Source organism: Schistocerca cancellata, chromosome 4 (genome assembly GCF_023864275.1).
Source record: "Schistocerca cancellata isolate TAMUIC-IGC-003103 chromosome 4, iqSchCanc2.1, whole genome shotgun sequence".
Taxonomy (NCBI): Eukaryota; Metazoa; Arthropoda; class Insecta; order Orthoptera; family Acrididae; genus Schistocerca; species Schistocerca cancellata.
The window spans coordinates 280,488,070-280,513,036 of NC_064629.1; the positions used below are offsets into that span (position 1 = coordinate 280,488,070).

The window sequence follows — 24,967 nt, forward strand, 5'->3', positions numbered from 1 at the left end:
ACTTTTATTTTTATTCCATCCCCAAGGCAACGCCGAATCTCTGCTGTAACACCATCATCAATGAAAAGCGTCGCACTGCATGGTACGGTTATACCCTTCGGATATTTCCGTACTCCAGTAACACGTAAGCAGAAAAGTTATTACAGCATTTAAGTACAAAATTTTTGTATCTTAATTCAACGGGCTCTGCATAACACCAAAGTTATTGTTATATGACCCTGCATAAAACTCAGCGTAACATGGCAATGTTGATTACTGTTGAGTGCATGACACTGTAGCATGTCTGTTTCTTCCGCGATATTGTTCTTAACACTAGAGATTTTAGAGGAAATTGTCATTACGGTTTCACGACAGCAGTTTAATCACTGCTCGCAAACATTGAGTGAACGACAAAATTATGTGCCCAGTTTTTGTAGAGCTTTTAATGTCCTGATTATTTAAATATTGTGTAAGGAAGTTACCGCGACACGGGGGGATTTTCTAGGTAGACCATCCAGGAATGCCAGTGTGGGCGGGGATGCATAGTGTTGAACAAAAACATTGCTTGAGATTTTAATGAATAGATTTCTTGCCTCGTTACAGTACTGCTTGTGTATCACGAGGCGAGATACCGCCTGTCGAAGACGTTTGCGAATGCATAAACACCTTCTAACACTATACTAGTCATCTGACATAGCATGTACATGTTATCTTCCCCGAAACAAAATTATACCATATTGCGAAATGAGGATTTCCTCTCAAAGTTGACTGTTATCCACCGAACCGCCGTTTCTCTTGCAGTGTTTCTGACTGCAAAGCACCAATATAATCATTGATTAGTAGTTCCACGGGAGGGGGGGGGGGGGGGGGCTACTTCCAAGGTAAAACGGTTCTGTGATCACAATATACGAAACATAGTTGTACCGTAATTGCATTTGTACTTCCTATGTTCCATTCAATTTAAAGTAGCCATTTAATTAGGCTTTAAAAAAATCCATAGCGAAGCAAATTCATAGTGAAATTTGAGATTTACGAACACTTACTCTGCAGAACTACACGCAATTTATAGATATTTGGGCGACATTTTAACTTAGGTGCTGTGGATCTCCATTGGGTACTCCTTGCGCCCTAGTTGAGGATTCTAGATGAAATTTTATCCAAACTTCACTAATTGAGTAAATAAAATACCATTAAGAAAAGGTGATTTTGCAATCTACTGCCCTTGCACGTATCAGATAATTGTAATATCATATTTATTTAATGCTGGTACATGATTTGTGTTAAGTTTCATGCAGTGTGGGGTATGGATTCAGCTTAGTGATAAACATGTTCATTGTGAAATACTGCAAAGTGTGTGCAGTCTTGCTGACAAAGTGTCAATTATAAATCTGGCATATAGTTAGTGAAATGTCTAACATGTAAGAATGTGATTAGCACATTCAGACCTGCAAGGGGTTTGCAATAAACAAACAGTTGATACTGACAATCATAATACCTTAAAAAGAAATGTTGTGATGCTACAAGCAGGGTCTCTTCAGTCAATTATTGGCGGTTCTCAAGACACACAATGTAGAAGGCGCTCGTCTCCATCAGTAGATAGCACAGCTGTCTTATTTTAGCACTTCCTTAGCCCCAGATCTAAAGATATCCCAATCTTCATATAGAGATGGATTTTGTTCAGTTAGTGATGGTCAGTACTGAGCCCTAAAACAATTCTGAGCACTGATGGTACCCTAGTCACACAATCAGTAATTTTGTCTGTGAATAAATGTGATATTGTTTCAGTTGCATGAGATTAACCCACACAATGATCTGGCATCACATCTTTGTAAGACACCGAGAGAGCCTAGTTGTTTGTTATGTAGCTTTAGGAAGTTGTTTGCTGTCAACCACAAATTTAGACAGTGTGTTCAGATGAAGTGTCTCAAAGTTGGGTGTATTATTACACAAGTGATCATTTCTGTGTTCTGAAAGGTACTTACACTACCTAATTTTTAACTTGTAAACAAATAAGCATAATGAGTCTCTGGCTGTTTTACTAAGAAACAGAGCCCACATAAGATTCACAGGCAACAATAAAGTAGAAATAATAGCATTACAGTGAGAAACAGACATCTCAATTCCTTGAAAATGAGGAAAGAGGACAAAATGCTAACTTCTCTTAACATGTTACAAACATAAGAATAATTTTATATAAGTAATGTATCATTCAGCGTAAGCTTTTTTCTTAAATAGCTGCAATTTCATTTCCTATTCCATGAATCCATGTTGAGTGTATTGTTGGGATGTGGAATGCCACAATCTACAGATGCACTGCAGTATGAAGTTTTCAAGTAAAGATGACATTACATGCAGATTTTTTGCTGCAATAAACAATGTGAACACTTAAATACTAGTGACCAGTTACTGTCAATAACAATCTTGTGTGAACAGCTTCAGAGTGTTTAAAGAACAGCATCTAAAAGTCACCAGAAGTAACTGTTATTTATGGAAACCTTTTTCCACCAAGTGACAAAGAAATAATTACAGTTAAGTTACAGTGAATAGTTATGAAATGAAAAATACAAATAACAGGTCCTTTAGGTCAGATTAAAGGAAGGTTTCTTGGGGTCCACAACTATATAACTACTAAGTAGCAGCATCTAAATGAAATAGTTAAAAATCTAGTATGTTTTTGTAGACACAGATGCTTGAATACTTGGGACTTATTCATGAATCCATTATCTTACACATTTTTCTATTGGCTACATAGTGCAAATATTGAACTGTTTCATTTAGATGCTGCTACTGATAATCATGTGGGTTACTCAAAGAAACCTTCCTTTAACCTGATTGGACTGTCAGTATAGCAACGATACACAATAGTAAATGACTTATTTTGACTTGCACTATTTCTTGTGCAGTTCCCTTAATATGTAGGTGACTTGAAGATGGATGCTTCACTGGAAATGGTTTCCCATAAATGGACATAACTTTTGGTTTTGTGATGCCATTTTTCAGTAATAGGAAACTTCCGATGAACAGTATATGGCTCTCTTATATTGAGATAGCAATATTATGGCCCTGACTTTCTAACACCCAAAGGATGTTAAGGACAATAAGGTTATCATCACATCACACATTCATATTCTCTTGGATTGTTAACATTGCTTACAGATTTTAAGCTGCAGTACGCAGAGGGTTGCTGGTATCTCGTAGCTTATGAGGGGTTAAGATGCCAGAAGTTCCTATGTGAAGTAAGATTGATGTAACAGATGTTTGTTTCCGAATTAGAACAAGTCATCACTAAGATTTGACAAAGGCTGGTAGGGTATTACCTATTATTTAAATAGATTTTCTTTTAGTTCTGATTTCCAGTTACTTTGATTTTCTGTGAAAAAAATTAATTTTCTACTAGAAAAATGAATCAGATTACAATAATTAAAAATTTTATTTACAGATTCGGATGCTGACAGGCCTACAGATAAAATTTTCTCATGCTGAGCATTCTCGTAGAGTGAAATTTATCAGAGCATGGTGAGCTAATAATTATTCCCATAATTTCAATTGTTATTGCGTAGACTACCTTTGCTTAATAAAAATTGGACTTTTACCGTATTGACTTCATTTTATGATAGCTTATTGTATAGCAATATATTGTTAAATATTGACCAGTGATTCAGCCGTATTATTGAACAAGTTAGTTTAAGGAATGTAAGAAAAGTTTCTATTAAAGTTAGTCACATGCTCACCACAGCTGTTGGCAAGAGCTCTGTACTAATATACTCAGAAACATTAAAGCCTCTGTTGGCGTGCAATATTAAATTGGCATTGCAGGATCATGCTATTCTCATCACATAAGTTTTGCAAGTATCTACCCCCAGATTGTTGATACCTGGATGATTAACTGATAAATGGTTTATTTTTTGTCACAGTTGGAATGATGCAAATCAGACACATGGGTGCTAAAGTATGTGTGAATAACACTTGTCACCAAATCAGAGGTGCTCATCCCAGTGTCACCCCATTGTCTGTTAAATTCATAAATTGTGTGGAAGTGACAATAAGCTTCTGAATGAAAATGGCTTTTCTTTCCATGGTTTTTGATGAGTTGTATGTGGGAGGAAGTAATATTGTCAGTCTCCTCTGAAAGTATCCTCAGTTTTAAAAGTAAATATCACCATTATACCATGTACTCTGTTCAGTTTACCCACTGAAGTTGGGAGTGTTTCCTAGTATACTGATATTTTCTTCATTAATCCTACCAGCTAAGAATCTTGAGCTAATAAGGAATGCAATGGTAAACATTCAAATTACTTAAATATTAAATCTGGCTAAAGTGACAAAGTATCTCTACTTAATAATTTCAAAAAGAAACAAGGAAAAAGTTACTAAGGAAACTGACAAATTATTGGCAGGCTTCATGGATAATAATTGGAATCTGTCTGTAGCCACCCTCTGTTATCCATGCCGTTAATGGAAAAACAGGGAAACATAGTTACTGTCACCCACTCAGAAATTCTGCTATGGAATATTTTATCCTGTGTTAAGTTAATTTGGTTATCTATTATGTTCTTTACATCATTGTGCATTTTTTAGATATTTGGATGTAATTCCTTTGTGTTGCACTAAGGCTGAGTGATGGCAAGTGCCTTTCCTGCTGATATTATATTTAACTGGTGTTGTTAATTAAAATTTCAGATGTCCTGATAACAAACTTCACAAGGAAGTGAATATACTGTGGTACCATTGTCTGTATGCCCAACTCTTTTGATCTGCCTAATAGAAGCTCTGGAGCAGACATGATCCTAATTGTAAACCGCTGTGCAAAAAACACACACACACACACACACACACACACACACACACACACACACACACACACTCACTCACTCACTTCGTGAATGAATGAAATGGCTCAGAATTGGACATTGAGTACGAATAAGAAAAAATACACACTGTGCATGTGCCTTCCTTCCTGAATCTACTGATTCAGGTGTTTTCTATATGTTACTGATGCTCTCCTATGAGTCAGTTAAACCTGTGATCAGTGATGCCACTTTCCTTTTCTTATGTTAAATATCCACTCTTACCCATATTTGTTATGGGTCCCATGTACATCAGTGAAATAATAGGTGGGGTTGTGTGTCTAGCAGTCATGGTTAGTAGAATGACTTTTTCAGAGTATCCCACCAATTGACGAAAGTCTGTCAACTGTTTCATTTAAGATAGTCTAAATGTTCAGTCTGTTTTGTATACCTGCAAATAGTTACTTAGGTATCACTCAAGTATTTGTTGGAATAAACTGCTTCCACATGCAACTTAATGATATTACCATAAGACACTAGTGTCCCGTGTTGTAGTGCAGTTCTGCATTTCTATATATTTGCAATGAGTTATACCTTTGCATCTCTTCAAAATTCTGTCTAGATCTGATTGGGTATTAGTGCTGCTCTTTTCAGATAATGCTTCACTGCAGATACTTGCATCATCTGCAAAAGTTGGATACTATGAATATTGTCTGCTAGCTCATTCGTATACAGCATGGACAGAAACAATATTCCTGTGGTATGCCTGAAGGTATTTTTCCATCTGTTGAGGGCTCCACGTTTAAAATAACCTGCTGAATCCTGTCTACCATGAAAGTTCAGTTCACAAATTTTGCTTCATACTGCATAAGATAAATTTGATGAGCATGGGTGTGGTAGTAAATCAAATTCCTTCCAGAAATAAATTAATACTGCTGTCTACACAACTGCTTAGATACATGACTTTGAAGATATGTGATAAAAGTAACAGTTGGGTTTCACAAGATCATTTTCAGAATCCATGCTGTTAAGTGCAGATGCTGCTACAAAGGCTGCAGCTCTCCTCTCTCAGCCTGTTCATCATTCTGTTGCACCGTGATCTACAGGTTACTGTTGGCATGTAGTATCACTTTTGTGTGCACAATGGTCTTTCCTCCATTTCTCCAGGGGAACATACTCCAGGACATGAAACCTCTCCCAATAGCATGGTAAACTTCCACTCAGGCCTCACATTCAGAGATGATCATTCTAGCCCAGCTGTGTGTAAAACATTGTTATTTAAGTCACCACCATTTGAGTGGTGATTATCACTGTTTGAGTTTGTCATCTACATTGTCAGATGTTTCAGTGGATGACACGCTTCCAGTCAGTTGCATCTTACTTGTTGATCACTGCAGTGGAATGATGATGCATATATGATTTTGATGTGCCCTTACTACCCCTGTGGGGACATTTGCCATCTCAAAGGTGTTTTGAGAAATTTTCTCTAGTGGTGTCCATGTATTTAGCTGCTCATATCAAGTTGCTTGATGGGGTTTTTGCTTTTTTTTCACCACTGGTTTTTATTTAATACATGTTTTCTTAAGTAATGATATGGGTGCTTATGACCTCAGCAGTTTTGTGCCCTAAAGCACCAACCAGACACACAGTCCCTGTGGCAGTGATTTGTTGCATACATGACAGAGTAAATTAAGTACAGGATTTTAGTGTTCACGTATGATTTTGCTTTCAAAGTAGTTTCTCTTAATTTATCTGACAGCACATGGATTAAATGAATTTTACTGTATGTGCTTGCTTCTTCTATGTACTAGTGCTTCAGTCATAGAACTGTCAATCTCCTGAGGTGCTTCAATGAAGTTCATTATTAAATGCAGTGACTACCTGATGATTAAAATCTATTTGGCCCTGTTTCTGTGTCCTAACTACAAATAATTCACAAAGCTATTGTCTTGTGTACGTGTTGAGTGCACGCTGTAAATGACTGAGATTTTTATGTGAAGACTCTAAGATTTTTTAAATAAAAACTTAGACATTCTACAGTTCAATTCTTCATGTCTACATAATTATTTCTCAGCATACTCACTCAGGTGATGAGCACATTCCTCCCAACAAGAGACCAGACCATTGGTATTGTCATTGTAGAATGCCAGAGTTTGATGGAGCCACAATGTCACCTCTGTTTACATTGCTTCTCAATTATTAAAGTGAAGTCCTAAAAGATGTTCTTTAAGTTTTGGAAACAAAAACCAGATTGGAAGAAGTTGGATTGTATGTAGGATGTTCAATAATGGTGAACCCAAGGTGTTGGAGTGTTGCAGGTATTGCAGTGCTTGTTTGGTCTGGTATTATTGTCCAGGCAAATTTTAAGAGTTCATGCTGTTTTTTCTGAAGGTCTCACTGTATCTTGCAGAGTTGATAGTGGTGCCTTTGGACACACAAATTCCAAATGCAGACTGTGAATATCACAGAACACTGAGCATACCATTGCCTGCTGCTAGCATGGTCTTGAACTTTCTTGATGTTGCTTATCCTGTGTGGCAGAACTCCATAGATACTATTTTGTTTTTTGAGTTAAAATGGTGAACCCAGCTTTCAACACCTGTCATTGATTTGGTAAGGAATCAATCACTTTCATGCTTAAAATGTAAAAGAAATTGGAGACATATGTCAAATTTGTCAAATTTTCTGTTTACTCAGGAGTAAGCATTTGGTGTCTGCTATGCACTGACAGTTAAGGTAAATACTGAAGGTTGCATGCAGAAATTCAGAGCCCTTTAGCATCAGAAGGTTGCAATGTGCACCAATGAAGTAAAAAGTAGACAGAGTAATATGCATGACGTGTAATACCTCAGCCAATTTTAAGAACAGAATAATAAAATTGTGGCCATTACTTTGCAGCATGCATTCATATTTCAGTCCATCTTTTTCTCCAGCTTTTAAAGATTGGTAAAATTTAATTTGTGATACCAATGAGTTTAGAATTTTCACATTACGCATGTCAGTTTAGCTTTGCGTAAGGCTGCCTTGAAACTTTGTAACTTCATTAGTTGATCTTTTTAAAATATATATTTTGTCCTATTTCATTACATAATGTAGAGTTTGTGTACTTCTAACAGAGCAGGTGAAATTAACTTAATATCTTATACACAGAAGAGCAAAACAAACTCGTACACCTGTCCAATATCGTGGAGGGCTCCCACGAGCATGCAGAAGTGCAGCAACCTGATGTGGCATGGACTTCACTACAGTCTGAAGTAGTGCCGTAGGGAATTGATGCCATGAATCCTGCAGGGCTGTCCATGAATCCGTAAAAGTATATGGGGTGGGTATCACTTATGAACAGCACATTGCAAGGCATCCCAGATATGCTCAGTAATGTTCATGTCAGGGAAGTTTGGTTGCCAGTGGAAGTGTTTAAACTCAGAGGAGTGTTCCTGGAGCCACTCTGCAGCAATTCTGGGTGTGTGCAGTGTCACATTGTCCTGCTGGAATTGCCCAAGTTTGTCGATATGTGCAATGGACGTGAATGGATGCAGGTAATTGGACAGAATGCTTGTGTACAAGTCACCTATCAGTAGTATCTATATGTATCAGGGGTCTCACTAACTGCATGTGCCCTACACCATTACTGTACCTACTGTGCCTCCTCCAGCTTGAACATTCCCCTGCTGATGTGTAGGGTCCGTGGATTCATGAGAATGTCTCCATACCCATACACATCCATTCTCCCCCCCCCCCTTCCCCTGGGGGTCCACAACTGTTTCGTGGATACGTGCATAGCGAGCATGGGACCCCGAGCTAGTGTGGCCCTCTTTCCTTTCCCAGGCTGCATACCTTCCTTTTCCACATCCTTCCCCATCCCCCATGTCCCTCACCTCGCCTCTGCCTCTGACTCTTCCCTTCCCCTTCTCCCCCTCTGGGAGTATGCTTAGTGCCTATGTCTGGAGACAGATGCTTGAAACTGTAAAACAGTCAGCCTTCTTGGCTTTCTCTGCTGGAAAGTCTGTCCTTCTTTTGTCCTTCTCTTTTCCTTACCTCTTCTCTTTACCCTCTTCTCCGCTGCGGCGTTTCAGACCTCTTCATGCCTTTCCTTCCCTTTACTTTTCTTTGTTCCTCCCTTTCTCTTTCTTCCTCTGTGTCTGAAGGCCGAACCACCTGTAACCAGTGACAGGATAATGCATAATTCCCCCCCCCCCCCGGTACGCAGGTAGGACACATACGTACCCCCTGATAACAGCCAGGCCCAGGGAGGGGTGATTACCCAAGCTGGTACCTTCAGACAGTGCCGATTGGTCCCTCCGTCTGTTTCTCGGGAGGTGTGACCTGAGATGTGAACAATCACCTAAGGCGGGAGTGCCCTCAGAGAGGGCCCCCACAAGGAAGGAGCGTGCCATCAGAGATGCCGGTAATCATGAGAGATACTTCCGCAATGGTTTCATCATCTGCTATGACTGCTCACAAGTGAAAGCTAAGTGAGTCTCAGCCACAGACAATTCTTCCATCAGTGCAACAATTGCTTATTGTTTCTCGGTCGGACGAAGGTAAAGACTTCTCCACAGTCAACCCTTTCATTATTCAGAAAGGTGTCGACGCAATTGCAGGTCCTGTAAAGTCTTGTTCCCGATTACGAAATGGCACCTTGTTGTTAGAAACAGTACGTGCCCTCGAGGCACAAAAATTGCTGCGTACTTCACTGCTACACACCTTCCCTGTCCAGGTGGAAGTGCACCGCACTTTAAATATCATGTGGGGTGGTTTATACACACTCCCTTGGCGGATTGTCCGAAGAAATTCAAAACTACCTATGTGTCTAGGGCGTAACCCTTGTTCATAGTCATGACAAGGGTTGACGAGGACTTGGTTCCAACCAGTACTATGTTCTTGACATTTGACAGAGTTAAACTTCCATCGAACATAAAAGTAGCCTAGGAGAAGTTCCGTTTGCCCTTACATCCCAAACCCTAAGCATTCATCGGTTCAATCACACCAGCCAGTCATGTTGCAATCTGACCAAAAGCGTTAAGTGTGGCAAGGATGCCTATGAGGGTGCTTGTCCACCTCCATCCCTTCGTTGCATCAACTGTATGGGCGACCACGCTGCTTCCTCTAGTGATTGCCCCATTTTCAAAGACAAATGGCTCATTAAGGAAGTTGGAGTGAAGGAAAAGGTGTTGACTTTCGCTGCTATAAATTTATTCACCAGTCAAAAGCCAACTGTGCCTCACGCAGGTAAATACAGCACTGTCCTAGTCTCTCCTCAGCCTACAAAGGAGGCAGCCACACAGACTTGATATCACCCTTAGTGCCACGTTCGTTCGACTGGCCAGCGCAAAGATCGCCCGTTCAACCTCCCCACTATCACCTGCTCACTCTATGGCTCACCCTTCATTGGGTTCTGCTAAATCTTGAGCCCAAAAGTCAGACACCAAGACTTAAAAAAAAAGAGCATACTCGTGAAGATTTTTTACGTACCCCAACTTCACAACCATCGGTTCCTCCTCCATCTAAACATCATGTTTCCAAGAAGGCTAATAAGAAACTCAGTTCCTCTCCTCCGCCAAGGCGTGTCTCATCTACAGCACCACCTGGCGGTAACTGCCCTCGGCCGTCTTGTCGCCGAGGCACACTGCTGGCGGCTGATCAACCGGCCGATCGCTGGTGGCAGGAGCTGCTCCTGAACAAGCTATGGATCAGGATCTTCTGTCTTCGGCTGAATGCCGTTCCATGCTGTCGGTTGCAAGCTCTGAGCAGTCGTTGAGTTGACGGCAATTTTGGTCACATTCCTCCATTTTCTGTTCACCCGATGACCATTATCCACTGCAATATCCGCGGCATTTGAGCCAATCGGAATGAATTGTCGATCCTCCTAAGATCCTACTCGCCGGTCATCTTGTCTTCAGGTAACAAAGCTGCGTCCCCACGACCTCTTTGTTCTCCCCCATTTTCAGTCAGTCGGATTTGATCTCCCCTCTGTTGAAGGCACTCCAGCACATGGATGACTCAATGATTCTTCTCCATGATACTCTCCATTATCACCCAATCCCCTTACACACTTCCTTCCAAGCTGTCGCTGTCCGCATCTTTCCCTTTCTGGATACACCTTTTCTCTTTGTAATGTATACTTTCCATTGTCCACACCAATGGCACGAGCTGATCTCCTTCATCTTCTTGGTCAGCTTCCCCCCCCCCCCCCCCCCACCCCCCCTGCCGTACCCCACTATTTGCTGGTTGGGGACTTCAATGCCCACCACCTGCTTTGGGGATTTCCACATCCTTGTCTGCGTAGCTTACTATTGCTAGAAGTCTTCCACCAAGTGGATCTTGTTCGCCTCAACACTGGGGACCCTACATTTTTGTCTGCCTCCACAACATTTGGTTGGTACTGTTCTGCTAACTCTGTACTTTGAATGGTTTGCTCTTGCTGATACACACTCAAGTGACCACTTTCCATGTGTCCTTAGATTCTTGCAGCCACAACTGCTATATATGCGCCAGACGCTGGAAATTTTCCCAAGCAGATTGGACACTTTTTCATTGCTAGCTACATTCAATGACAGTCACTTTCCTAGTGTCGACGATGAGATAGGTCATATTACAGACGTTACTCTTACAGCTGCGGAACGTTCAATACCACGCACCTCCGAATTGCCCTGGTGCCCCCCAGTTCCTTAGTGCAACGGGGCATGCCGTGACGCAATACGAGAGTGGCAACGTGCTCTTCGCTTTTTCCACCACCATCCTACTTTGGCCAACTGTATCCACTATAAGCAGTTCCGTACGCGATGCCGTCGCGTCATCTGCAATAGCAAGAAGGGAAGCTGGAACTTCTTTACTAGCTCATTTAACACCTTCACTCCCTCCTTTGAAGTTTGGAGCCAGATTAGATGGTTATCTGGCACACCTAGTTTCTCCCTGGTCTCTGGGCTCACTGTCATGCATGATACTTTAGTGGACCCCGTCACAATGTCTAACTCATTGGGTTAACACTTTGCTGAGATTTCGAGCTCTTCAAATTACCCTCCAGCGTTTCTCCTGAAGAAACGTGCAGCAGAAGTGCAACCTCTTGCTTTCTCCTCAAAATTGCGAAAGCTATAATACTGTTTTCTCCATGCGGGAACTCCAACATGCACACTCTTCTTCTCGCTACTCTGCTCCAGGACCAGATGGTATCCACATCCAAATGTTGCTGCATTTATCAACCCATAGTCTGCATTACCTCCTTCACCTTTATAATCGAATTTGGACCGGCACTACTTTTCCCAGACGATGGTGGGAAGCTATCGTCGTTCCTGTTGTGAAACCTGGAAAGGACAAACATCTCCCCTCTAGCTATTGCCCCATTTCTCTTAAGAGTAGTGTGTGTAAGGTTTTGGAGCGTATGGTGAATTGCCGTTTAGGTTGGTGGCTGGAGTCCTGCAGTCTTCTAAGACCTGCCCCATGCAGTTTCCGAAAGCATCGTTCTGCAGATCACCATCTTGTTGCTCTCTCCACTTAAGTCATGAACAATTTTCTCCAGAAACGCCAAACAGTAGCAATATTTTTTTGATCTGGAGAGAGCATACGATACCTGTTGGAGGACAGGCATACTCCGCACACTGTTCTCTTGGGGCTTTCGAAGTCGGTTGCCCCTTTTTCTTCGTGAATTTATGGCAGAGTGCACATTTAGAGTGCAGGTGACCACTACTCTCTCCCGTACTTCCTCCCAAGAAAACTGGGTACCCCAGGGCTTCGTGCTAAGTGTTGTACTGTTTGCCAATGCCATAAATCCAATTATGGATTGTCTCCTTCCTGATGTCTCGGGCTCCCTCTTCGTGGACGATTTTGCGATCTACTACACCTCTAAACGGACGTGCCTTCTTGGACGTCTTCAAGGATGTCTCAATCTCCTCCACTCTTGGAGTATTGGAGCAGGCTTCTATTTGTGTTAATTTTTGGCGTTGTACGCAATTTCTTCCACCTTCCTTACATCTAGGACCTGTCCACCTTCCGTTTTTGGACATCGCTAAATTCTTGGGTCTTATGTTTGACAGAAAACTGTGCTGGTCCTCCCATGTTTCCTATCTTTTGGCTCGCTGTCTGCGATCCCTCAACACCCTCTGTGTCCTGAATGGTACCTCCTGAGGATCGGACCAAGTGGTTCTTCTCCGCCTCTATCGCGCCTTAGTGCACTTGAAATTGGACTATGGAAGCATAGTTTATTTCTCTGCTTGGCTGTCTATTCTTCGGCGTCTCGACTCCATCCACCACCGTGGATTACGTTTAGTGTCTGGAGCTTTTTACACCAGCCCTGTGGAAAGCCTTTATGCTGCGAGTGCTGAACCTCCACTGCCCAATTGGCGAGCAGTCCTTCTGAGTCATTATGCTAGCCATTCGTCTTCCATGCCTGCTAATCCAGCCCATGACATTTTTTTCAACGCCTCCTTGGATGTTGAGAATACAGGCCGCCCTTCCTCCCTACTAGCACCGGGAGTCCGCTTCCGTCAGCTGGTCCATTCTCTTTCCTTCCCCTTTCCTAAAACCTTCTTGACAACTTGGGGTACAGCACCGCCTTAACTCCGTCTCCAGATCTACCTGCTCCGGGACCTTTGTCAATTTCCCAAGGATGGTACCCCTTCACTTGTTTATCGTCTGGCATTTGTAGCTCTATGTGCACAAATTAAGGAAGCCACATTTATTTACACTGATGGCTCAAAAACATCGTTAGGTGTAGGGAGTGCCTATATTGTTGGCGACACCCCAAATAGATTTCGGCTTCCCGACCAGTGTTCGGTTTTACTGCGGAGCTTTATGCTGTTCTCCAGGCTGTCCAATACATCCATCGCCATCAGCAGATACAGTATGTTATCTGTTCAGAAATCTCTCAGCTCTCTCCTCAGTCTCCAAACTCTGTACCCTATCCACCCTCTGGTCCACCGGATTCAGGACTGCATACGCTTGCATTACTGGTAATGCATTACTAGTAATGCTGCCAGTTATTCTGCTGCTTTTGATCTTAGTTCCCTTCTGAATTCACTCTTCACATTGTACCACTTGTACTTGCATTCTTGAATAGAGCAATTAAATTGCTTTCCTATGTCATCACATTTGTTGTATTTCCTTTGGGAATCTTCATAGTCATTGAATACAGCCCTAATGTATGTATTTAAAAAGCACCATTTCAATAAAGTAAAGAGTCTTCTGCCTCATTCAAGTCATTACTGGTAAAAATTGATCAAAAATAACTACAAAAAGAACACTGAACTTCCACTAAAAAAAAACACACACACACACACACACACACACACACACACACACACACACACACACACACACACACACACACACACACAAAAATAAATATAACAATGGCCTCCACAGAAAACTAAAGATCAAAGAGACATTTGTAAGTGAACTTGGTGGCACAGTGTGAAGACCAACTGGTACCATGCGTGCACAACTTCTGACTTCATCGCAGAAAAGTTGTATGCAAAATGTATCTGTGACTTGTATAAATGGGAAGGTTCACATAAAAGTTGATCGAACTACTGTATGAGATGATGTATCGTGACAAATCATATTGACGTGATGATCACAGTATATTGCACAGTATACCGAATGAATGTCAGTATTTTCAAAGCTCTGCAATGTATAATGAACACTGTCAGTATGGCTCTGGCAGTGGACATTATTGTGCAGTACTGTGTATTACACAAACATTGTGTGTCTGTTAGTGTTCATATTCTAGAGTAACTAATTTTCAGTTCAGCTGTATAATTGATTTAGTGTCAGCATGCAATTTTCAATGGAGCTGTATAATTGCTGATTTAGTGTCAGCATGCCCCTGCATCATTCCTCATTCGAGGTCCTATGCATAAGATGTCCATCCTCAGGCTTTTGTTGCTCAGATTGGCAAGGTTTTTATGATGGTGGTATAACTGGTATTTGCCCTTCACTGCATAGTTTCCATATTTATTTAAACAGAGATAAGTTTAACATGGAAGGTACTAAAAAATTAGTTTAGTTAATCTATATTTGTCACCAACTTTTGTTAATTGTAAACTTTTCCTACTATTTTAGGTGGTTCTTTGTGTACTACATTCAGTCATGGATATTTGCATATTGCATTGTGCAGAAAGAGCTATGGATGTGGGATACAAGTTTGTGGTGGTACAATTATCCATATCAGGTTGGTAAAAAAGACTTAAATCCATTGACATATTAAGGAACTTTTTATGCACAACTTAGTAATGGTAAAGATTTTTCAAAAAGTGCAAAAGTCTGATCATTTTATGTGGGGGCAAAGAATAACCACAGTATAATATTTCACATTATTGTGTTTAATAAATATTTTTCTGGTTTAGTAATACTAGTTATTTTCAGTTAAATTTTCTTGATATGGGTTGAAATAACTTGAGCTTGTAATGTCCATGTAAAACAAAGCTCCCTTGATTTTTTGTTAAATCATGCAGAACAGTCAACCTGGGTAGCAAGCTGCTGAAGATCAGATTCCAGAATTTATCTGATAGTGCTTTGATAGTTTTTCCTCTCTTTTGGGTTGAGATGATTGTCCTTAAGTGCTTGATGGATAATTAAATCTGGAAATGATTTTAATATGAAATGTCTGAAACTGTATTAACTATATGAATGTTGTAGTTACCGTATTTACTCGAATCTAAGCTGCACTTTTTTCCAGTTTTTGTAATCCAAAAAACCGCCTGCGGCTTAGAATCGAGTGCAAAGCAAGCAGAAGTTCTGAAAAATGTTCGTAGGTGCTGCCACAACTAACTTCTCCCATCGAATATATGTAGCGCTACACAGGCATGCTTTGTAGGCACAAAGATAAATACTGGCGCCAAAACCTCTGCGTCAGTAAATAATTTTTTTAAAAAAAGGGTGGAAGACGAGCTTTTTTTTCTCCGCCCTGAGTTTCGACCACTGCATTTTCATACATTATCCAACGAAGTAAGTACAAATTCCATATTGTTCATCTTCGAATGTAGCAGAATTTCAATGTACTACAAAAATCCGACTGGCAAGACTGTTCGGGATGTTTGTCAATATGGCCAACTCTACGTTCTAAATTTTTTCCTACCTGTGAGAAGAGATGGTTGCTAATAAGAATCTGACGAAATGTGACTCATATGCAGTATTCTCTTCACCATAAGAAAGAATGCAAATATAAACATTTTTCCATATATTCTTTCATGTTTGCTGCTATCTCATTTAAATCCTGTCTGCCTAATAAACTAAGAGAGTGAGACAACAGCAAACTAGGAAGAATATACATATCCTGTCATGTTTATATTCATATTATTCTTATACCTAATAGTGATACAGTCAGAAATGAAGCACGGCAAGATGACTCTAATTTCTGTGCAGAATTTGATGTACTAAAGAAGCGGTCGCAAAGATTTTCAAACGGAGAAAAATTTTCGCCTAACTCTCGTTCAGAACATGTTCTGTCATACGCAGTCTATTACTTGGTTCTTGTTAAACATTATCAAAGAAAGCAGCAGTGTAACAAAAAATAGCAGTATTTTGCCATTTTTTCGCTAATGAGACGATTCCTTTTTTAATTGTAAGTGGGAGTAGCGATCACAAAAGCAAGCCATGCCGCGAGCGGCGACAGGCCGTAAACATACACTATCAGAATGCGACAAACAATACGTGACATAGTACAGTAATGCATTTTCAGCTTAGCGTGACGTAAACACCTGTAACAAAGAAAACGGCACTTATCAGATCAAAGCAAAATAAGCAATTGATTCAAACCAGACGAAGCACTTGAAAAAGGAAGGGTACCCGTATAAATACGGACGGAGTGCCTGACGCATAGCAATGGCTACCTGGTAAAGCTTAACTGCTAAGCTTAAGACTCGAACCAAACTACTGTAGCTGTATCGTCATTCATTCGACCTAAATTGTGTCGTATATTACAATGGACCAAATTTGTTTTGATTTGGAGGTGCGGCGTAAAACTTTTCTCTCCCCTTGAATTTCGAGTCTCAAATTTCACGTGCGGCTTAGATTCGGGAATTTTTTTTTCTTTTATTTAGAGTCTTATTTTTTCAGGTGCGGCTTAGATTCGAGTAAATACAATATGTGGAGTAGACTTCATTCTGTGAATACTGCAAAGTCTTCATTGGTTCTGAAATTTTCTGGAAAGATTGAGCCACAGTCAGTCACTCTGAAATTTTACTGATAAATTGCCTAAAACACTATTAAACATTGGCATCTCTCAATAACTATCAGTTGCAGCAAGACTGGTAAGGGATTATATGCTTCTGTAATGTATCCATGGACAGTATTACTGACACTTGGCTTTTCCACCTGGAACTGCTTGTTGACTTTTCTGACTTCAAATTTTTGGAGGTAAAGTGCAATTCTGTAAATGTCTCTTTTTCATGCTTAAAGACAAATTTCACCTTATTCGCATAAAATACTGCTCCAAAGAAATGTTAGTCATCTACCTTTTTTGACAAAGTACTACATAATCTAAAGGGTAAATGTCAGTGGCTTCTGGGTAAACACAGTGCAACTTTTTGTGATATTAATGATGCTCACATCTTAATTCAGTGATGTGAAACATGAAACAGTTCCCATTTCATAGAATACAGCTAATGTCCTGCCCCAGGGGGTGGGGGAAGGGGGGGGGGGAGACAGGGCTCACAACTCTATTCATGTGTATGTGTGTAGTGAGTGTGAGGTCTCAAGCCATTGGGGAGTTCAGTATGCCCCCCGCCACCGCCATTCATTGTATGTACTCTGCTCTGACTCACTCAGTGCTCTTCAGAGCCTTGGAGCTCCCTATCCGGTCCATCCCTTGGTTCAACGGATACAGCAGTCCCTACATTCTTTCGCTGATAATGGTTCTCCTGTCCGCTTTCTGTGGGTTCCCGGACATGTAGGAGTGCCTGGGAATGAGGCTGCGGATGCTGCGGCCAAGGCTGCAGTCCTCCTGCCTCGGCCAGCCTCCCATTGTGTCCCGGTATCTGACATTTGTGGGGACGTTTGTAAGAGGCTTGTGTCATTGTGGTGGGATGCTTGGTCATCCCTCCAAGGAAACAAGCTCCGGGCAGTAAAACCGCTCCCAACTGCTTGGACAACCTCCTCCCAACCATCTCGGCGAGAGGAGGTGCTTCTGACCAGGTTGCGGATTGGGCATTGCTGGTTTAGCCACCGATACCTGCTCTCCAGTGACCCAGCCCCGCAGTGCCCTTGTGGTCAGGCATTAACAGTGCGCCATGTTTTATTGTCGTGTCCCCGCTTTAGTCAATCTCGTGTTGTCCTGTCCCTGCCATCTACTTTACCGGATATTTTAGCTGATGACGCTCGAGCAGCTGCTCGTGTTCTGCGTTTTATAACTTTGACTGGCTTGTCCAAAGACATCTAACTTTTTTACTTATTTTATCTGCATCTTTGTCAAGCCTTTCTGGTGGCCCCCCTCCCCTTGAGTTTTACTAGATTCCCCGTGCCCTAATAACTGTGACTGGGCGCTAATGACCTCAGTAGTTGAGTGCCCCTAAACCCCACAAAAAAAAAAAGCCATTGGGGCCCCTACTTCATTTCTTGTGTTGCAATGTCCCATCTCAGACTGTGTTCATTGCTGTCAACCACATGGTAGCAACCTTGATTTTAGCTTGGCTATGTCTGTGTTTTCGTTATACCTTCTCACTTTTCAGCTTATTTTTGGTCCCATATTGGGTTTGACCTACATTTTCGAAATTTTTATGTAGTGTATCTGGACATCATTACATTTTAATGTAATCTTTCTCTATAAAGTGCAATGCACATTGTGTGATGTTACTGAAGATTGGTGGTTGTGCTTCTGGTCCATAAACACATATTTTCAGTGTTGCCAATTATCTCCTGCAAAATACCCCAAACTGTGATAGAACCCCCCACTGTATGTAACTTTAGCTGGAATGCACTGCTGGGCCACCCTTTCTGCTTCAGATCAACAAACAAGTGTCGTTATGGTACCAAACATCTCAAGTTTGGATTCATCTGTGGGTAACACTTTCTTCCACTCTTCATGTGTCCATTTACTGTGTTCCCTGGCACATTTGAGCCTCTTAATTTACAGGCTCATTGCTGCAAATCATTTCAAGCTAGCATCAGTCTCCTTACTGTTGTGACTTACGTTTTTCTTGTCTGTTTCTACCAATTCTGCATGAATCTGAAACAGCACAAATTTTTCATTTAATAGTAATTCATTAGTTATCTTACTAGGTGGTCCTGGTCATTGTTGAACCTTATTGTTAACAGTTATATTGTGACAGTGAAGAATGCATGACACTCATCCTGAATTCATTTTACAATTTGTAAAGGAAAGCACATAAACAAATCTGATGTTTACTAATGTTGCACTATTCCTTTACTTCCTCAATTATAGCTATGATACCTAAAGGAAATAGGATGTCATGTATTAGGTTTATTGAAATAGAGCTGTATATCATCAGATGAGAACAGCTGTTTAATACTTCAGAAAATGCATTTTAACATAAATGGTTTCATTTAATCTATGTCTCATGTATCAGTTTTGCTCATAGATCACTGAATGTAAAGTAAAACAGATCAGTTAAAAACATAATTTCTTTCTAAGCTGATAAAAGGTTGTCATAACAGTGAAACCATCCAAACAACTATCATAACCCATGCTTGAAATGCTTAAAGGATGGGTTAAGATAGTTTTTTGGGTTGTTTCACTGTGGCATCCAGGATTTTGGATCACTGTAAAAGGAAAATGGGATGTGTTTTTAACTGAGCTGTTTCATCTTGCATTCAGTGATGATCTGTTACTGAATCTGGTAGATGACATGTCAGATTGTTTATAGATAAAATGGTCATACCGATTTGGCTGTCTCTAGAGTTCAGTTTGGTATTTCATTGTGAACAGGTACAATCAAACTGCTTTCCCTACTGTGTTCATCCCATGGGAAGAGGAACAAGCCAAAAGACTGCAAACAAAACAGTTTATTAAACACCTGACATGTACTAGAATGTATGGAGATACGGAGTGATGGTGTCATCATTTTTCATATGAAAAATAGAGAAGTAGATGAATTAAAAAAAAATGTGAACTATAACTATGATGGTGTACTGTGCTGCATTCTAGAGTGCTTCAGACATGTGAAAGTCTGGGTGACACAAAAATGACTGTTAATCAATATATAACATTGTTACAATGTACAAGGAGTTACCTTTAAAGGGGCCATCAACTCCAGAAGTGCTAAGAGCTAGTCTACCATGGTGAGGTGTAAATTTTTTTCCATTGGGTGCAAAAAGTCAGACAAAAGAATACATGCAGGTGCTTCTATCTTAGCTTTTGAAGGAAATTTTCTCCTATAAGTTCAGTTCTAGTGTAAGTGCGACGTGAAACCTTGTCACTCACTGTTCATTATGTTATTTGATAGCACTATTTTGGACATGTCATCTTGCTGACACACAAGGTAGAAACTGTACATTTGCTTAATAATGTTCATCCTTGCCAACAACTGCTTTTGTAAATTGTACTAAATGCCATACTCCTGTTTACTGGCTTATCCAGTACTTGAAAAATATAAGAAAATACAAAAATATGAAACAAAGACAACCTCATTTTGTGAGGCAAGGGAAAATATGAATGGATGCATCTGGTCAATATAACCTATAACCCTGAAGTTCATGCTATGCTACACCACTACCTGCTATAAACCAAGAACATGCAACCAAAATGAAAAATGTTAGATGTTCACCCACTGCAATTTAAAATCTTGTAGCCAGCAGGAGCCTCCCACTGGATAAAGCAAAAATGCTTCATATTCCTCACATTACAAAAAAACCATTCTACAGTGTCTTCCTCCCAAAATGAGGCTGACATACAGATACTAGTTGCTGGTTAGATACTTTCAGTGATTTGAACAAATGTCATGTAGTATTCTTAACTGAATGTACAGTTACAAAAAGTTAAGGAAAACAATAAAAAGAGAAAAAGGAATAGGAATATGAAACAAAGAAGTAATACTTTGGTTATTATGGAACTGAAACCCTGCTTGACAACAGAAGCATAGATGGACACAAAGCCTACCACACAGGAGGTATTGGAATATCCTGCAGGTCAATGTATCACCTTCATCTTTGCTGACAATGCCAATACCTTTTCAGTGCTTTTACAATGGAATTGTTGGGGCACCTATCATGAACTATAATAAATTTGACAACTACACACGCTAGTCAATAGCATGCATAGCAATACAAAAATAGGTTTTTGAAGCCCATCTTCTGTCTCCTAAGAATATAAAGCGTGTGGAAAAAATGGAATAAAATTGGAACAAGCATCTGGCGGTCTCTGCACTCTCATAAAGTCACACCTTTAATGAACAAATATTTTATGAATGCTACACTTGGAGCAGTACATGTCGGAGTAAAATTGAGCGTAACGACAATCTAAAGTAATTGCATTTGCAATGACAGATTACATACAGAGAGAGATGGAAGACCTAATTAAAGTTATCCCTTTCGTTTTGTTTGGGATTTTAATGCCCAAAATCAGTGAAATGACTTTCAGAAGGAAACTAAGAGGAAGATTTTTAGGCCTTGATCACTGCCCATGGCTCCTATTTTGCAATAGATTTGACAGTCTGCACCCTTGATTTTGCACCTACTGTTAAATGAAATGCTTGTGACTTCCTTTGTGTTAGTGACCATTACCTGATTATTTTATTGGTCCCAAATTTACACCACACAGTTTACGTCACTACAAAGAGCCCCCTCCGGGCGCTAATGACCATAGCAGTTTTGCGCCCTAAAACAAAACCAAAACAAAACAAAAAAAAATTGGTGCCACCCTCTAGTGAAAACATAATCTCATTCAAAACATCGAGAGTATGTTACTTTCTGAAGAAAGAGAAAAGGAGTGATAGGTTTCTTCAATGGCAGTACATACCCCATCTTCACAAGTGCAGGCCAGTTTAAGGCAGATTAATTTCAAGCCACTGATAGAATCCAGGGAATTCTCGAGGAAGGGGAGATAAACACCCAGTTCCTCTGACAATGCTGAACTTCGAGCAATATATTGTGCAGAAATTTCAGCATGTAACAATTACAGTTCTACTTTCACTCTGTATTGCCTTTTAGCAGAATCTAATAACAAATCTTTCTCAAAAGGCCTAGAAACATTGGCGCTAAATGGTTGAGAAAAATGTAGGGTTATTTCCCTGGGACCAGACACAGCTAGTAAAATGATTAATAATCTTGGTGAACTACTAAAATTAATCTTTTAAAAGTTAACAAGGTTTGGCAAGACAGTGAACTTCCATCGCAATGGAGAGTATCACAACACCTATACCAAAGCTAGGACAACACCTAAAAACAGGAAATAGGTGCAGACCAATCAGCCTAACAAGTAACTTGTGTGAACTATTGGAACAAATGTTTCATGTGCAGCTTAGTTTGTGTTCTGAATATGGAACTCTCCTTTCCCAGTTCATGTGCAAATTCTCAAAACCTCAAACTGCTACTGTTTCTCACAAAACTGGTTTACAATTATAGAGAACATTGTACACCACTGACATTTTATTGCACTCTGTCATTTATACAAGACATAAGATAATAGGTAGTGGAATCACATTTCATCAACTCTGCACAAGTGGGGTTTCTGATGTAATTTACCTGTCTTCATACAGAAATTCACTTAAATTGCTTACCCTCTGGTTAAAATTGCTTTGTTACATATTTCAGAAAGTTGAGTGGTTGGTGCCAGCGGCCAGCCAGTAATAATGAATCCAAGAGTGTCATGTGCTCACTGTGTTCTGTTGTTTTGTAGGTATGAGCAGTGCCTTGGGTGAAGCATGGTGAACACCATGCTGGCAACACTGCATCCCCCCCCCTTCCTCCTTCTCGACCACTGGCATGTCAGAGTAATCTTAAGTGGAGTATACTTAATGGTGTGCACAACTCTTAGGAACAAATGTGTGAGGAAACTGGAGTCCTACAGGGCTCAGTTTTAAGTGCTATACTCCCTGCAATTGCGATAAATGGTGTAGTTGAGTGCAGTTACACCAGAATTATATGCCGATGATATTTGTTTATATTATAGTCCTGTGTCACTCTGTACAGAGATGCCAACTGCAGACACCTACATAGAAGATCAAAAAAATGGGGACAACTTTGTCTACTGAAAAATTTTAGTATTTATACTGCAGCATTAATATCAGTCTCTAGAGCACTACAAAATGTAAAGACTTTCCCTCGGTGGAATTTCTTTATTTGCAGCAACTTCGTGAGTGCTTTGCAGGCAATAGGCAAGCATTATAACAAGACCCTCTGATCTCCACCATCCATGACCAATTGCATGCCATATGCAATACAGAAACATTCACTGTTTTTCTCTGGACACTGCCAGGTCAGCATTCAAAGTTATGAATTGACAAGACATGCAGTTCCATTTTTTTTTTCCATCTGTTACTTGTTCAGCTAGTTTGTCACTGCTGACTTAAGACACACATCCATTGCCACATTATGCAGAAATGGGAAGGAAAAAGATAGTACATACTTCAATAAACTATACCGAGCGAGGTGGCGCAGTGGTTAGCACACTGGACTCTTTCGGGAGGACGACGGTTCAATCCCATCTCCGGCCATCCTGATTTAGGTTTTCCGTGATTTCCCTAAATCGCTTCAGGCAAATGCCGGGATGGTTCCTGTGAAAAGGCACGGCCGATTTCCTTCCCCATCCTTTCCTCACCCGTGCTTGCGCTCCGTCTCTAATGACCTCGTTGTCGACGGGACGTTAAACACTAATCTCCTCCTCCTCAATAAACTATGGACCATTAAACACACCAAAAGTTGGGGCAGATTTTGCTATGAAGCTTAGGAATGGAAAGTATTAGCTTATGCCATCTCAGAATGGGACATACTGAAGTAAATTTCTAAAAGGGCGGGAAGAAACTCTGTCCTGTATCTGTGGATAAACACTAACATTTTGTGACATACTCCAGGACTCTGTGTACTCAAGATCTGTGGCATAAAATGGATCTAAAACACTGTCAGATTTAGTGGATGATTAAACACAGACAAGGAAGAGTATACGGCAACAAGCTTTAAAGACAATATCGTGTCTACTTAGGAGTGTAAGTGGGTCTCACCAAAAATTTAACCCTGAGGTGCCACCCAGTTGGTTCTTCACACTTGAACCTGGTATGGACAACAAATTCTGTTTCTCTCTGTGAACATGTGGTGCTAACTACATATATGGATATATGGGACTGTCATTTTAAATTTTATGACCGTCTGTTGTATGTTCTGACTGTTGAATTTTAGTGGGCTAGGAACCCTTTTCATGTGCCTAGTAAAAAAAGTGTTAATATTACTTTAAGAAATAAAACAAGCTGCTTCAAGTAATGTGATCCACTGCTTCAGAACTGAGCAACCAGCAAAATGGATAAAATCGTGTAAATCTAACAAAGGTTAAACTTAGGCTTGTGGCTATATTTTCAGACCCAGAGGATCACGGGACTAATAATGTACATCTATGTCTATATGGTTATTCTGCAATTCACACAAGTGCCTTGGAGAAGGTTCATCAAACCATTTTCATACTACTTGCATGAAGTTGCATCCCTTCATATTTACCACCATCGGCAACAAATCTAGAAGATATTGAGGGTATATATTTATTCAGATAGCAAAAACTACTGTGTTTAGACTGATAAAAAATTTTGGCAAATGTCACAACTGAGATAATCCTAATGAATATAAATCGAGCAATAAGAAGTTATGTAGTGCATTTGTTTTTGCATTGGTGTATTTTTAGGAAAAAATTGAGAACATAAAGGAAAAGCTTTCACAAATACAACTAGGAAAATGCAGACACTTTGAGCTGCACTATAACTAAATTCTTAGAGAGTTATGGAATACAGTAATGACAGAGGAATAACTGACAGAAAGTCTAGTCTATCTGCTTAGACAGATGATGTAAACAAAGAATGAGTGAATGGACAATTTGAGACACAAAATGACTTAATCAATGAATACAGAATATAATAGTGAGAAAGGAAACACATTTGAATCCACTGAATCATGTTTAACTAAAGTTTAAATATCGCAGAATATTCCTGAATTGTTGCCAGTGCCTTTGCCCAAAGCCTCTGAACACTGAAATGGGAATGTTAAATAGAAAGTCAATATTTGTCGTGAATTCCACTCGTTTCCACTAACTTGACATTTGGTTCAAAAAGTGT

At 40.2% G+C, this 24,967-nt stretch overlaps 1 protein-coding gene across 1 annotated transcript in view; it reads left to right on the forward strand.

The window, feature by feature from the left end:
• Positions 1–3,423: 3,423 nt before the first annotated feature.
• LOC126184347 (ceramide synthase 6-like) overlaps positions 3,424–24,967 on the forward strand; it is a 98,531-nt gene continuing 76,987 nt past the window's right edge. Inside the window, exons 1-2 of the mRNA XM_049926726.1 lie at positions 3,424–3,495; positions 14,823–14,931. Coding sequence (XP_049782683.1) covers positions 3,425–3,495; positions 14,823–14,931 — 180 coding nt within the window. The 5' untranslated portion in view covers position 3,424. The remainder of the gene's footprint in view (positions 3,496–14,822; positions 14,932–24,967) is intronic.